Below are 13002 nucleotides of genomic sequence, written 5' to 3' on the forward strand. Positions count from 1 at the left end.
GCAAAGGTGAGGGGTAAACTGCTTCAAACCCGAAGGGCCGTGGGTGGTATCATATTCCATACGGCGATAGCTTTCGTGGGATGCATGATCGGTGGCTCTTTGGTTAATGTGATCACGCAGATTACGTTCTCCGAGGTAATGGCGAAGATCATTATTGCCATCATAGCGATCCCGATTGCCCCACTGGTTGACCCCGTGACCGCGGTTATCACGATGATTATCACGGTTGTCTCGGTAGTTGTCGTCCCGGTAGTCGCGGCGGTTGTCGTCCCAAGCACCATCATGACCACCGTTTCATCCTTGACGGTTGTCTGATGGGTCGTTGTTGCACGAGCCACGTTGGTTGGGTGGCTGTGAGCGACTTGAGTACTGGCGGTTGTGGCTTGATTCGACTAAGACGGACGGAGCCTAGGCTTGGTTTGCAATCTTTGCGGTCTAGGCCATAGTAGCCGTCAGGTAAGCTTGTATATCATCACGAACTATCTGGATTTCTGGGGTATTGGGTAGTCATTGCATTGTTGCCATAACAACAGCTACATTGGCGCTTGGAGTCCTAAAGACCCGCTTGTCCCCTACCCTATCAAAGGTATTGTTAAGATCGCGTGGCTGGACCCTTATGCGTCATGCCTCCTCTTCTGCCTTGGCTTTGGCTTGTCGGCGATTAAACCGATCAATATTGCATGCTTCGTGTGCTAGCCTTTCTTGTTCTGTTTCGCCAACTGCTGGTGGCTCATCATTACTAACGACATTGACCAAGTCTCCTCGCCTTGGTGGGAAAGATGGGAATCGTGGGAAACCCAGGAAGTGGTCTGGTATATCCAGATCGTATTCAACTTCTTCATTATCATGACGTTGGAGCTCAGTGTGGATGGAGCCAATAGATGCGATGTTGGACAGGGAGCTTGAACCACCCTCTTGAACTGTGTGGACCGACCCTTCTTGATACTCCTCGATCCGAACCATGTTGACGAAGTTGCGTGGCTTTGGCCGAGGTCGATGTATAGAACATAGATCCGAGCAGCGTTGTCTATTGTGCGTGTAGTTGGAAGCAGTGTTTCGCAGGCCATACTCGGAGAGCCAGAGACCCATCGCGGGGGCTGGTCGGCGATGAACGGAGCACCCTTTAGGAGTAGACGTGACCACGAGATCCATACCGAGTCGTGCAGGACGACTGGCCTGAGCTGGTTGGGTAGATCTGTTATGGGTAGTGGTTACCTTCTCGGTAGGTTGATTTTGAATTGACTATACTAGAGCTAGGGTTTTAGCAAGCTTGGTGCTAACTCGATCGATGGAGTCGAGCAGGTCGGTGTTGTCGATCTGCCTCCCTTTATAGCGAGGAAGCGGACGACGGGTTATTGGCGTGGCTAAAGACGATGCTGGTGTGGCCGGAGCCAGATCCAACATGGTCGGAGCCGTAGCCGATGCTAGTGAAGTAGTGGTCGACACAGATTGGATCCGCGCCTCCTCCGTGGTCATGGCGATGAAGTTGTCGGAGCCAGTGGTCCAGGTGATCTGGCCGATGGTGAACGTGAGGCCATTCGGCGTAGCCATGGAACCGGGGATGATGACCATCTTGTTCGTCTAGAGAGCAGTACGCACACCCCCTACCTGACGCGCCACTGTCGACGAAATATGGTCGGTAGTCTACCTAGGGGTATGTCCAAGGTAGTAGATTATCGACAGACAGATGCACAAGCTACAAACAAGATGGTGACGCAAGACAGACACGAGGTTTTATCCAGGTTCGGCCGCCGTGAAGGCATAATACCTACGTACTGCGTCTGATTGTATTGCTGTATGTCAATGAGAGATGTCTTGAGAGGGGTTCCCTGCCCGCCTTATATAGTCTGGGGAGCAGGGTTATAGATCTGGAAACTAATCCTAACCAGTTACAATTGTCATAGGTGGCCGGATAAGGATTCCTATTCTAACTGACCAGGATCTTGCTTGATCTCTAAGTCTGTCTTGATTCCTTGCGCGGGACTTCGAGCAGAATGGCCGGGCCGCGCGTCGTCTTCTAGTGGGTCAGACCCTCTGGTCCGGGCCCGCCCAAGCTTAACCGTAAGGGTATAGGGGTTAATACCCCCACAGTTCTCAGAAATGCAAAGAGGTTCATTTTGTCTTAATTCTCTTTCCTTCTGTGTTAATTCTCTTTCCTTTTGCTCGTTGCCATGTATTCTGGTGCATGCAAACATGCAATGTGTATATGAATAGCACAATAATTTTCTACTTCCTATTTTACCGTGATTCCTCTATCACATGACAGGTAATATTCAATCAAGGAGAATGGCACGATCAATCAGTAATTAAGATATCATGGGATCGCAGGCGTGGACAGACGGACGGACCAAAACAAATATCGCACAAAAAAATGTCAACATTTTGTTCTTTTTAGTTGTAGGATTGTTAGCTAGATAATTTTGTAACCCTAATCTAGCCAACAGGGGTTAATAGGTAGACTAATTTTATAACCAAGTCTTTAATTAATTGTTTGCGCAACTTCAAGATTCTCTCTATATCCTTATTGACAAGAATAAAGATTTTGGAGAAAAAATATCCTGCAACAGGTTCTTTTTATTAGATGTCCAAATATTGTTATCTTCTGTTCCGGAGTTTTTGATACCCGAAAGATAGAGAACTGGATTGGCTATCTAGAGTGCGCATAAGATATAGAAAATTATTGAAGAATAAAAAAATATAATGAATGATTTTTTATTCAAATGACTCTCAAAATAACGATTTAAATAGTGAATTGAAGAAAGACGGGAAAGATGCTTTTAGCTAGCTAGTTGAATCATTCCTAATTAATTGAAACTAACTTTTAGCCACATATCATTCCTAATTAACTGTCTTGCATGTTTTCGTAAGCTATATGGCCCCTGTCAGTATCACGTAAAACCGTTATTGGCATGTGCGAGTCCACATCGACTATGATTTTGTTGATTATCCAATCAGGTCGGCCACGTGGTTGTTCAAAATGAGCTTACATTGCACAACAACGTGTATCGGTGTACGCAACACAGATGTATTCAAAAATAATAAGCCCTGTTGGTCGCGAGCATTCCACGTGTCCCGTACACGTTGCCTGGCCTAGAACCGTCCGGATCCAGCGGGCCCCGCCAGTCCAGCTAGCCTTTCATATCCACACTTGTAACCAACTCGATCCCGCGCATCTAACGCTGCCCAAACCGACCCGGCGTGCGCGAACCGATCCAGTGTGCGAGAAACGACAGCCAGCGAGAGGGAGCATCGGCGACTCGACCTGCCGTGATCGGCGAAGGAGAAGGCGATGGGGAAGGGGTTCGCGTCGTACCTGGCGATGAAGACGGGGCCGGAGGGCGGCGACGCGGTGGCGGCGCAGCAGGCGCTAATCGACGCGGATCTGCGGGAGCTCGGCGTCGCCGCGCGGAAGCTGGCCAACCACGCCTTCGTCCTCGGCGGCGGGCTGGGGTTCGGCACTTCCTTCCTCAAGTGGCTGGCCTTCCTCGCCGCAGTGTGAGTGTTTACGCTCCAGACCTGTTTCTCTCTGGAATCCTCTAAGAAAGGGGATCCCTGATCCCATTTTTTTTTGGTGTCGTGGTTGTCATGATTCGCGAATCGAGAATAGATAGAGTCCATTGGCAATTTGCCATATAATTGTCGATTTCGTTTCATAAACGATCGCCCTTTATTGGGAGGATTTAGAGAAAATTGGGGTCACATGGGGATGATACTGTTAGTGTAACTGTAGCACTACTCTGCATCTGCAGATGGACCTGGCTCCTAAGTCGCAAGGAACTTGGATTTGAAGTTAACATCTCTAGCTAGAGGATTGCGTGTAAGTTAATTACGGGAGCCTAGTCCATCTGACGCTTGGGGTGTGGTTACTCAGGTCCACTCGTCAATTTGTTTTTGAAGGCTGAACATAAGCAGGTGTTTATGATCTTATTGTTCTCGCGAAATTCCTGGACGCTATTAAGATGTTGGTATGACTTGTACAACATAATTATCTGCACATGCAATTGTCAGTGTTTGTAAGTACTCTTTACTATACTGAATCAAGAAATGGCATGAATCAATTGTTAGTCTGACTAATATAGTCATAAGCCATAGAAAAGGTGCAGAAATTGCTGGACAGAGTTGTTCGGCTGATGGTTTTTGCGGCTGATAAGCCGGCTGATGCTGTTTTGTTGTGAAAGAAAAACACTGTACCATGGTTGATAAGCTGGGCTGATAAGTTCAAGCGAATTCATTGAATTACTGTGTTGTAAATGGGACATATTGTAAAAAAAAGTCATTTCCAGTTTTATAAAGTTTTTTTTGAACATCACGGTAGAAGCTCTGCCCTTCAATTAAGATAGAGAAAAGAGAGTTTTTTGTACAAGGGAAATAGCCCACCAGGGCAAACAAAACACAGTTAAGACCCTATATTCAACAAATGGGCTTTATAAAGTACCAGGTTTGAATGAATTTATATGCTATTTTCACCTGAGAGAATTGGTAGGGCAATTTTTTTTTAAGATAGTTCTCTCTACAATTAATTGGTGACAACTCTGTTCTATTCCACTACAGGTATCTCTTGATATTGGACCGCACAAATTGGAAGACCAACATGCTGACAGCTCTCTTGGTTCCTTACATTTTCTTCACTCTGCCTAATGTGCTATTTTCTCTGATCAGGTGATTAGGTGCATAAACCCTATCTCACTAACCATTCCATTGTGCATTGTATGGATCAATTGTTAGTTACCATGATAGTTTTTATGTCACTATGGGTAGCAGCATGTGATTGTTGTACAGTAAACTTGTAGGATCAAAGCACTGACACTACAGTATTGTCATACTCTACACCTCGTAGAATGACAGTTACAAAGTGCATCAAATTCAGTTATGTTTTTGTAGAGCAGTTAATGTAGGAGTTCCATTTGGGTTACATGTTGATGTGAATCAAATTCGGTTATATTTCTGATTTTCTGTGAATCAATTAATGTAGGACTGCCATATTGGTTACATGTTAATGTGAAGTCTGATGTAGTGATAAAGCAATGCACTTTCAGCAGAGAATGTTCTCTCTTGATCAATTGATCTGTAACAGAGAATGTGAAAGTAAAATTTCTTATATCATCAAACTTTGAATTTTCAGAGGAGAGGTGGGAAAATGGATTGCGATTGTTGCTGTCATACTGCGTCTATTCTTTCCACGCCACTTCCCAGGTACATCTCCAGTGATCCAGTCTATTTTGCATCCTATCAAATTTCCAGATATTGGTTACATTTACCCTTTATCAATTAACCTTTTGGAGTTTTGCCCTTAAAATAAAATAGTTACAGTTCATCCTTTTGCTTAGTGACTCTCAACATTGTTTCATCATGCGCTCCAGATTGGTTAGAGCTTCCTGGTTCCATCATCCTGCTCACAGTGGTCGCCCCCAGCCTGTTCGCAGACACCTTCAGGGGTGACCTCGTTGGTGTCTTGATATGCCTTGCGATTGGATGCTACCTGCTCCAAGAGCACATCAAGGCGTCAGGTGGATTCAGGAACGCCTTCAGGAAGGGCAATGGCGTGTCGAACTCCATTGGCATCCTCCTGCTCTTCGTCTACCCTGTCTGGGCCGCGGTGCTGCAAGTCCTGTAGGCACTAATGCCTCAGTGTTCCCCTCTGCTGTCCAGCTCCGTTCCCGTTCGTCCCTGTGCAAATGTTTCCTCTATGGTGATCGTGATCCTGTGTCATCGCCTCATCGTGAGGCAATGCGTTATGTGTGATTGAGTCGATCAGTTGGACCTGTTGCCATGTTGGTGGACAGTTTTGTTATCTCATTTGCTGTAGTTCGATGTCAGCATTTGGTTCATTCGAGTACATAAACGCCAATAAAATCATTAGCCGTGGCTTGATGTAGATCGAGATGTTATCCCGTGTAAATACCTGCATCGTTTATGTTATCGCAAGTTTGAGGATGGATGTTTGTATCAACTGTATCATCGTTTATTTTTAATCCAAATTAATTATTTGTATAGTATTGCAGACTTCTAGTACTCTATACTTATATAGTCATATTTTTTTTTTCTAATTTAGGTGTTAGAATTTTAGAATATTACTTAAGAAATATTTGTCATGTGTGAAAAAAAACGAATATATTGCTTTTTAATCTACATTGTTCCTCGATAATTATCATACATCTATAAATATATTGTTTAATCTACATTGTTCCCCAATAATTATTAGACATGTTAAATTAAAAATATGTTATTGAATTTGCATTCGTTTTGCAAGGAAAATTAGCACCTATATATAATAAGATTTTATACATGATTAAGAGGGGCCGTTACGATAAGATCGTCAAAGGACCCTTAAAATCCTAAGACCAGCACTGTGTATCATCCAGTGTTATTCTTATTTCTGAATATGATGATGCCAAGTAGTGACAAATAGTGAAACAACATGACAACGTTTTGGTCTGCGGGCGATCAACTTGTTGTCGTCTACACCTGGCTTCCTGGCGTCCGTTGGTTCAGCCTTTTGCCTGCCATTCACTCGTACCCGTCGGACCACACAAGGTGGGCGGCACATTCCTCCTCGCCCGGCTCCTATCCTCTGCCCAGTTGCAACAGGGGATGGGATGCGATGTTCTTTGTTTGAGAGGATCGTGCACAGTGATGTTTCTCAATTTGCTAGTATTCTATAACCGACCGAATTCTCCAGTAGCTCCAGTTGTGCTTGACTGGTTAGATAATCCGACCGACGTGTCTACTCATTGCGATCGCTGAACATGGTTCTTACGCGTCCTTTTTTACTTGACATGTCCAGCTTGAGCTTCCACCTGTTCTTTAGCAGTCGCGATCAGCGTCGAGCAGTGTGATTTACTGCACAGTTGCACCAGTTTAACTTAGCAGCTGCGAAGGCGATGGAAGGATGAGTGGGAGACGCGAGGTCAAAAGCAGTAACCATGACGAGCAAAAAGAAAGCATTTCCCAGAAACGAAGAATCACCTCGTTGCTGCCGGGTGCCCCGTCTCCATCCATCGCAAAACCCTGGGCTTTCGATCCCGTCCCCTGCTTTTTTCCCGCCAGATTCCTTCCAACATCCCGGCTGCACCACGAGCCGAGGTGGTGAAAAGTGAGAGCCGCACCGCCCGGGTGAGGAGGAGAGGGGTCCGTGTGCGTCGCGTGTGCCGTGCGCGCGCGTATAGGAATGGGATGATCGTCCGGCGGCGCGAGAGAGGCGTGGACTCCGTGGTCCGGGGATGGATAACGGAGACAGGTCGGGGGCTGGCGCGGGCGCCGTCGGCAGCGCCGGGAGCCTCGGCCTCCGCGTCGGGCAGGCGGTCTTCTCGTCGGCGTCGCTGCTGTTCATGTCAGTCGGTGTCGAGTTCTTCAGCTACACCGCCTTGTGGTACGTGTGTTTTTCTGCTTCCGTGCCATCTTTTTTAGGTTTTGCGCTACTTCCATTCAGGCCTCGTTTACTTTCTCCTAAAAAATTTTACATCTTATCCTATCGAATATTTGACACATGCATAGAGTATTAAATGTAGACTAAAAAATAACTAATTCACATATTGCTACTACTTTGTGAGATGAATCTTTTAAGCCTAATTAGTCTTTAGTTTGACAATGTGATGTTATGTGTTAATAACGGATTAATTAGGTTTAATAAATTCGTCTCACGGTTTACTGACGGATTCTATAATTTATTTTTTTATTAATATCCGAACACTCCAACCCTTGTGTAATATTCAACGTGACAATCCAAAACTTTAAATTGAGATCTGGTCGAGGCCTCAGTCACAGCGCTGAAGGTCAGGCTGATCGAACGTCTTTTCACCGTTTCACGATCCTAATCCTCTGCGACGATGGCTGCACAGCTTCCTGGTGACAATCATGAGCCTGGTCATCCCCTGGAGCTGCACGCTGGCCATGATCGACGTGTACTCCGTGCTCGTGGGATGCCCTCTGCGCGTGCCGGGCGTCATGGTCATCGTCGTGGTAGGGGACTGCGTACGTACTACTCCCTAACCATGCGAGGCCGGCCCTCTACAGTCTTCTGCTGCATCGCGGCATGTCAATTCAATCAATAAGAGAAACACTAAAGCGTCTCGGGTGCAAAACTTGCAGGCGCTGTCGATAGTCTCGTTCGCCGCCGCGTGTTCGAGCGCCGCGGTGATCGACCTCCTCCTCCAGTTCCACGGATCCCACTGTTCCCCGAGGTTCTGCGGGAGGTACCAGCTGTCTGCCATGATGGCGTTCTTGTCATGGTTCCTCATGGCCGCTTCTGCTATCTTCAACCTCTGGTTCATCGCCTCACGGTGGTAGCTGCTGGTAAACCTGCAGCAAGTCATTTGTTTTTTTTAGTATAATAGCGCACATAATTCGGTTTTGGAGAGCATATGGTACTTCAGGGTTCAGGTACCTTGAACTTTTGACCAATTAGCCATCCTTGATGTGAATATTTGATTCCCAGATGACCGAGTGCATGGCCCTGTTCGCTTCTCTTATAATCCGTACTTTTCAGCTTATTTTTTCAGTCGGAATAATATTTTTCTCTCACAACAAATTAGTCGAAACAGTGTTTCGGTTTGTTTTTTCAGCGAAGCGAACGGGCATGTAGTCAGTCACGACTCAGGAGACTGTCTCTGAATTTGGCTTTGTTGATCCCGTTCCTGGTTCTATAACATCTCAAAACGATCTGAACGAATGGAAAGCGGCGCTTCCTGTCAACCCGTAGGATTTGCGATAGTACAGCAGAACGTAGATTGGATACTTTTCGGGGAGGAAATTCCGGAAATTCAGCAGATTTATTAGGTTAGAACAGTTGGTATACATTAACGAACAATGGATAGATTTCTCCGTGTGTTTCCTCGAACTATTGGGCTGAGACGATACCAGGGCAGGCCTTTGGGCCTTCTTCGCGACCACTTGCATTCTCCTTTCCATTTCCGCCCACTGTTTTTTTTTTCTCAGCGTAAAAGGCGCATCTGTTGGAATCACGTGTATGGGCCAAGTTTGGGCCTCTATGCGGGGCATAAGTCGGAGAGCCCAGGTTGAAATTTAACCCAATTAATTAAACGGAATGAGGAAGCCATAATGGCAAGGGCAAATTCCATCATACACTAATTCTTAAGTATCAATCATCATCACCATAATCGTCGTTCTATGGTTCCTGGTCATCATTACCTTACAAAGCGTGCATACTATACTACATGATCTGCACACACGAACGATTAGAACCACCTACCTGAGATCACAATCTTTAGGCAACAGGAGAATTTTTTTAAACACTTTTTATAAACTAATTTTAAATCTAACACTGTTTTTTTTTCTTCAAAACTAACACTTTTGGCCGCGCTATTGCCATGGCGTGGCGAAACGCCTGTGCCGCGCCATGCATGGTGGCGCGGCGGGAGGATGACGTGGTGACGGTCGGGACGTTGACCGGTGACGTGGCAGGGTCTGCCGCGCCATAGACCACGGCGCGGCACTGACGCGCCAAGGCCCACGGCGCGGTAGGACCTGGACGCAGACAGAAGATCAGCCTCAGCTGCTGTCGGTGAGGATCGGCAGCGACGCGACCATGGACCCCGGTTTCGCGTCACAGCTGAACGACACCTGCAGCTCCGACCCCAATGCCTTCGCCTTCCTCGATCCCTCGCCGGTGGGCTTCGACAATGACTTCTACCGGAATGTGCAGGTCGGCAAGGGCCTCCTGGGCTCCGACCAGGTGATCTACTCCGACATGAAGTCGCGCAACACGGTCGACTACTACGCATCTAACCAGGGTGCCTTCTTCGGCAATTTCATGACGGCGATGACCAAGCTCGGGAGGATCGGGGTCAAGACGTCGGCCATCGGTGGCGAGATACGTCGGGACTATCGGTTTCCGAACTAGTTGCTAGTTAATCTCGCAGGCAGTGCTGCCGTGACGCATTGAAATGAATATGAAGCAAATAAATGAAGTCCATGCGCAAGTTGACAAGTTGCCACATAACATTTTTATTGGTTCATGAGTCTACAAGTTTTGGATGACAATATTTGTTCGACATAACTAAGTCACAGGAGTGTAAGAATCCCTCGGACGCCTCTGTCTCTTCGGATTTATAGGCAACACATTAGTAGCATGACCAACGTCGGTGTGGTCGCGTTGCCGGTGTGTACGGCTCGTACCCTGTAAGTATATGATATGCACGATTACTTATAATCTTTATGATCGTTAGTTCATGGAGCCTACGTATTTAAAGAAACTACCTTTGTTACTACCTGTGAGGCTCCTTAGGTACCAAACGGGGCACCACCTAGCTAAGACATGTCGATCTCGTCCTGTGGCCAATCGTCTCACTAGTGGTGCTGTCTGCTGAAGCTCGAGGGGTCATCGTCGTCGTCATCGTCGTGCTCGTAGTCCTCGTTTGCAGGGTCCTTCCTAGCGCTATGATGTGGTGGTGTACGCACTGTAAAAGTGGCACCTGTCACCAGCTGAGAAGAGTCGGCCGGTGTCCTCAAAGAGCCAGAAGACGTGCCACCCGACCGCATCGGGACTACCAGTTCCACCCAAGGAGTGCCCATGCAGCTCAGCTTCTAAGCTAGCTTCCTGCAGCTCCGCTTCACCTTCTACATAAATAGACGTTAAAGTTAGTGCATTTTCCAAACGCGTATACACTAAAGAAACATTTTCAGAACGGAAAAGTTTATGTTTACCTCCACAAAAGTCTCGAGAACGCCTGGCCCCAGCCCTCTAGACTCGTAAAGCCGAAACGCTGCTTCGTTGGACAACCTTAACAATTGTGTTGTCTGGTACAGAAACGCGGTTGGACATTTTTAGTACACATGCTTAATACCAAATGGATAACAAATTATACCATTCGAGTATCTTACCACGTATCTTTGAAGCAGGGCTCTCTATAGTTGTGTGTCGTCCCTAGTGGCAACGTCATACACATCTTCGATCACATCTTCCTCGTCGTCCTCGTCAATCGTCTCCTCAGTGTACGGGGGCTTGATATGTGTCCTCGTAGACCTATAAAGCCACCGCAGGTACTCGTCGAAGGTGTGCTGGTCGTGTGGGGGATCCGCATCGACCAGCTACCGGTATCTATTCTGCCACAACTAGATGTACGCGTTGTGTGTCATGCGCCAATCCTTGGTCTTGTACCTCTTCCTACGGTCATACTTGCAATAAAACAATTGTTAGTTGTACCATACACACCTCTGAATTATAGCTTTGTTATTAATCGATAATGCATCCGTGCAATTCTTGGTTGGTGGAGTAAAGCGGTGGTGGGTAGCCTGTCATTCTTCCAAACTGCCAGCAAACCCTAATGGGCAAGTGAATCTCAACCACATGAAATAAAATAAGAGGGACGTTACAGCGGTACTCGTCTGACTCATCCCTAGTGACAGGACTCAGATAGTACTCAAGCTCCGGAGCATCCCAAGGACACCAATGCACCTGAATATTTCGTAATTGAGTTAGGTTGTGATATAGTGTACATCGAACAAGACATAAGTATGATAGTAAAGAGGGCGTAACCTAATGTTGTGTCAGGACGTTGAGATCGTCCGTGTACTCCCTGTACTTGCGCCTCGCGTTCCCTCTAACTAACTCTGCTTACGTCCAGATATACAGAGCTTTAGAGAGTGTATTATACCCGTTCCAATGTTGCATTGAACACGATAATAAATTAGCCATTAATAATTTAATCATATGTAACTGCCTCAAAGAATATAGTGAACCGAAGTACTTACCGGTAAACCAGTAGCAAGGGACCTCCCAACGGGCCATCGTTGCCAACACCAAACCTAGAGTAGGTAGGAGCAACCCCCAAGGTTCGCATACCCTGAGGTGCGACGGTAGGCAACGCATAGCTATCGATACGTCCATGTCAGGGTTGTGCTGCCCCAGTTGTACGCCGCTATATTATCCTACAGCTGGCATAGTATGTCAAGGAAGATCCAGCTGATGGTGTTGCCCAAGGCGTTTGGGAAGAGGAAAGCACCAAGGAAGTGTCAAAGCCACACTCTAGCGAATCTGTCGATATGAGCCTCATCAGCCTGTGGATCCAAGTAATCAAAGTGCTCTGTGATCCATGACGACAAAACACCAGAACTTTTTCTAAAATTCACCAAAGAAAATGAGTCCCGATGGCTATAGGAAAGCGATGCAAGTATTAAATAGGCTTGAATTGCTCACTTATTTTTCTTGGAAACCTCAACGTCCGGTGGAAGAAAGCTAGTGAACTGAGCCACCAGCTCCCTCCAGTGATCATTGTCAACTATACCTGTCACTAGAAGTCCCCCCAACCGAAGACCAAAGATAGCCTTCATGTCCTGCATGGTCAAGGTCATCTCGCCGCAAGGTAGGTGGAACGTGTGGGTCTCAGGCCTCCACCTATTATAAGAATAGAACGACTGTTAGTTGCCTTAAATTTGTTATAAGAATGTTTACATACAATGAAGGCACTTATACCTGTCTACAGCTATAGTAAGTAGTAGTGGGTCAAAGGACAGAAGACCGTAGTTGACAACACGGGCAAGCTCGATGAAGCCGGCACGCTGTATGTATTGCGCGTAACGCTCGTCCCACTGGTGCGCCCTGGTGTGATTGGGGGCCTCAAAGGAGGCAAGGGCACCTCTACGTCGGTGTCACTCAAGAAGTGTGCTCGGTGTGGCTCGTCGTACTCCACCTCAAGAAGGGAGTACAACAAGTGCTGCGTGGGAGGGGTCATCCTATTATAAATTGATAAACAAAGGGTTAGAGTATTCAAATTAACATTATGTAGCATTGCAAAATTTGAACTACTTGTTATGCAATAGGAACACAATATGAAAGCACATGTATATATTCAAAGTAACATTAACAGACATATTAAACAACTTCTATCAACAAAAGATGCTCAGCGGTCCTCCGAGGGGTATCCCACGAAGGTAGATTGATCGGTAGAGGTACGCGTAACCAGGAACCAGATGGTGACACAAGGCGCAGAGACAACGATTTAGACATATTCAGGCCATCTGATCGACATAATACCATATGTCCTG

The 13002-nt window shown here is 46.6% G+C and overlaps 3 protein-coding genes across 4 annotated transcripts; all 3 read left to right on the forward strand.

Annotated features, from left to right (window-relative positions):
- The first annotated feature begins 3157 nt into the window (after positions 1–3157).
- On the forward strand, positions 3158–5875 carry LOC136476969 (cold-regulated 413 plasma membrane protein 1-like). Its single transcript, XM_066474956.1, has 4 exons — positions 3158–3495; positions 4552–4659; positions 5123–5193; positions 5361–5875. Exons 1-4 carry the CDS (start codon positions 3290–3292, stop codon positions 5612–5614), a joined length of 639 nt encoding a protein of 212 aa, XP_066331053.1. The 5' UTR covers positions 3158–3289; the 3' UTR covers positions 5615–5875.
- A 486-nt stretch (positions 5876–6361) lies between these two features.
- Positions 6362–8428, forward strand: LOC136476976 (CASP-like protein 5C1). Of its 2 annotated transcripts, none has more exons than XM_066474968.1 (3): positions 6362–7369; positions 7839–7971; positions 8089–8428. In XM_066474968.1, exons 1-3 carry the CDS (start codon positions 7221–7223, stop codon positions 8284–8286), a joined length of 480 nt encoding a protein of 159 aa, XP_066331065.1. In that variant the 5' UTR covers positions 6362–7220; the 3' UTR covers positions 8287–8428. The 2 variants fall into 2 exon arrangements, with proteins under 2 accessions (XP_066331065.1, XP_066331072.1); XM_066474975.1 differs by having other exon boundaries at positions 7839–7959.
- Positions 8429–9544: 1116 nt separating this feature from the next.
- Positions 9545–9859, forward strand: LOC136453741 (peroxidase 45-like). Its single transcript, XM_066454299.1, has one exon. It carries the CDS (start codon positions 9545–9547, stop codon positions 9857–9859), a length of 315 nt encoding a protein of 104 aa, XP_066310396.1.
- Positions 9860–13002: the final 3143 nt, after the last annotated feature.

The sequence above is a fragment of the Miscanthus floridulus genome, chromosome 1, assembly GCF_019320115.1.
Source record: "Miscanthus floridulus cultivar M001 chromosome 1, ASM1932011v1, whole genome shotgun sequence".
Lineage (NCBI taxonomy): Eukaryota > Viridiplantae > Streptophyta > Magnoliopsida > Poales > Poaceae > Miscanthus > Miscanthus floridulus.

Bases quoted from the DNA above. Each gene is read 5' to 3' on its own strand.
- LOC136476976 (XM_066474968.1), top strand. From the start codon at position 7,221: ATGGATAACGGAGACAGGTCGGGGGCTGGCGCGGGCGCCGTCGGCAGC. The intron at 7,370-7,838 runs GTACGTGTGTTT...ATGGCTGCACAG, and splicing joins TTCAGCTACACCGCCTTGTG to CTTCCTGGTGACAATCATGA. The intron at 7,972-8,088 runs GTACGTACTACT...CAAAACTTGCAG, and splicing joins TCGTCGTGGTAGGGGACTGC to GCGCTGTCGATAGTCTCGTT.
- LOC136476969 (XM_066474956.1), top strand. From the start codon at position 3,290: ATGGGGAAGGGGTTCGCGTCGTACCTGGCGATGAAGACGGGGCCGGAG. The intron at 4,660-5,122 runs GTGATTAGGTGC...TTGAATTTTCAG, and splicing joins GTGCTATTTTCTCTGATCAG to AGGAGAGGTGGGAAAATGGA. The intron at 5,194-5,360 runs GTACATCTCCAG...CATGCGCTCCAG, and splicing joins CTTTCCACGCCACTTCCCAG to ATTGGTTAGAGCTTCCTGGT.
- LOC136453741 (XM_066454299.1), top strand. From the start codon at position 9,545: ATGGACCCCGGTTTCGCGTCACAGCTGAACGACACCTGCAGCTCCGAC.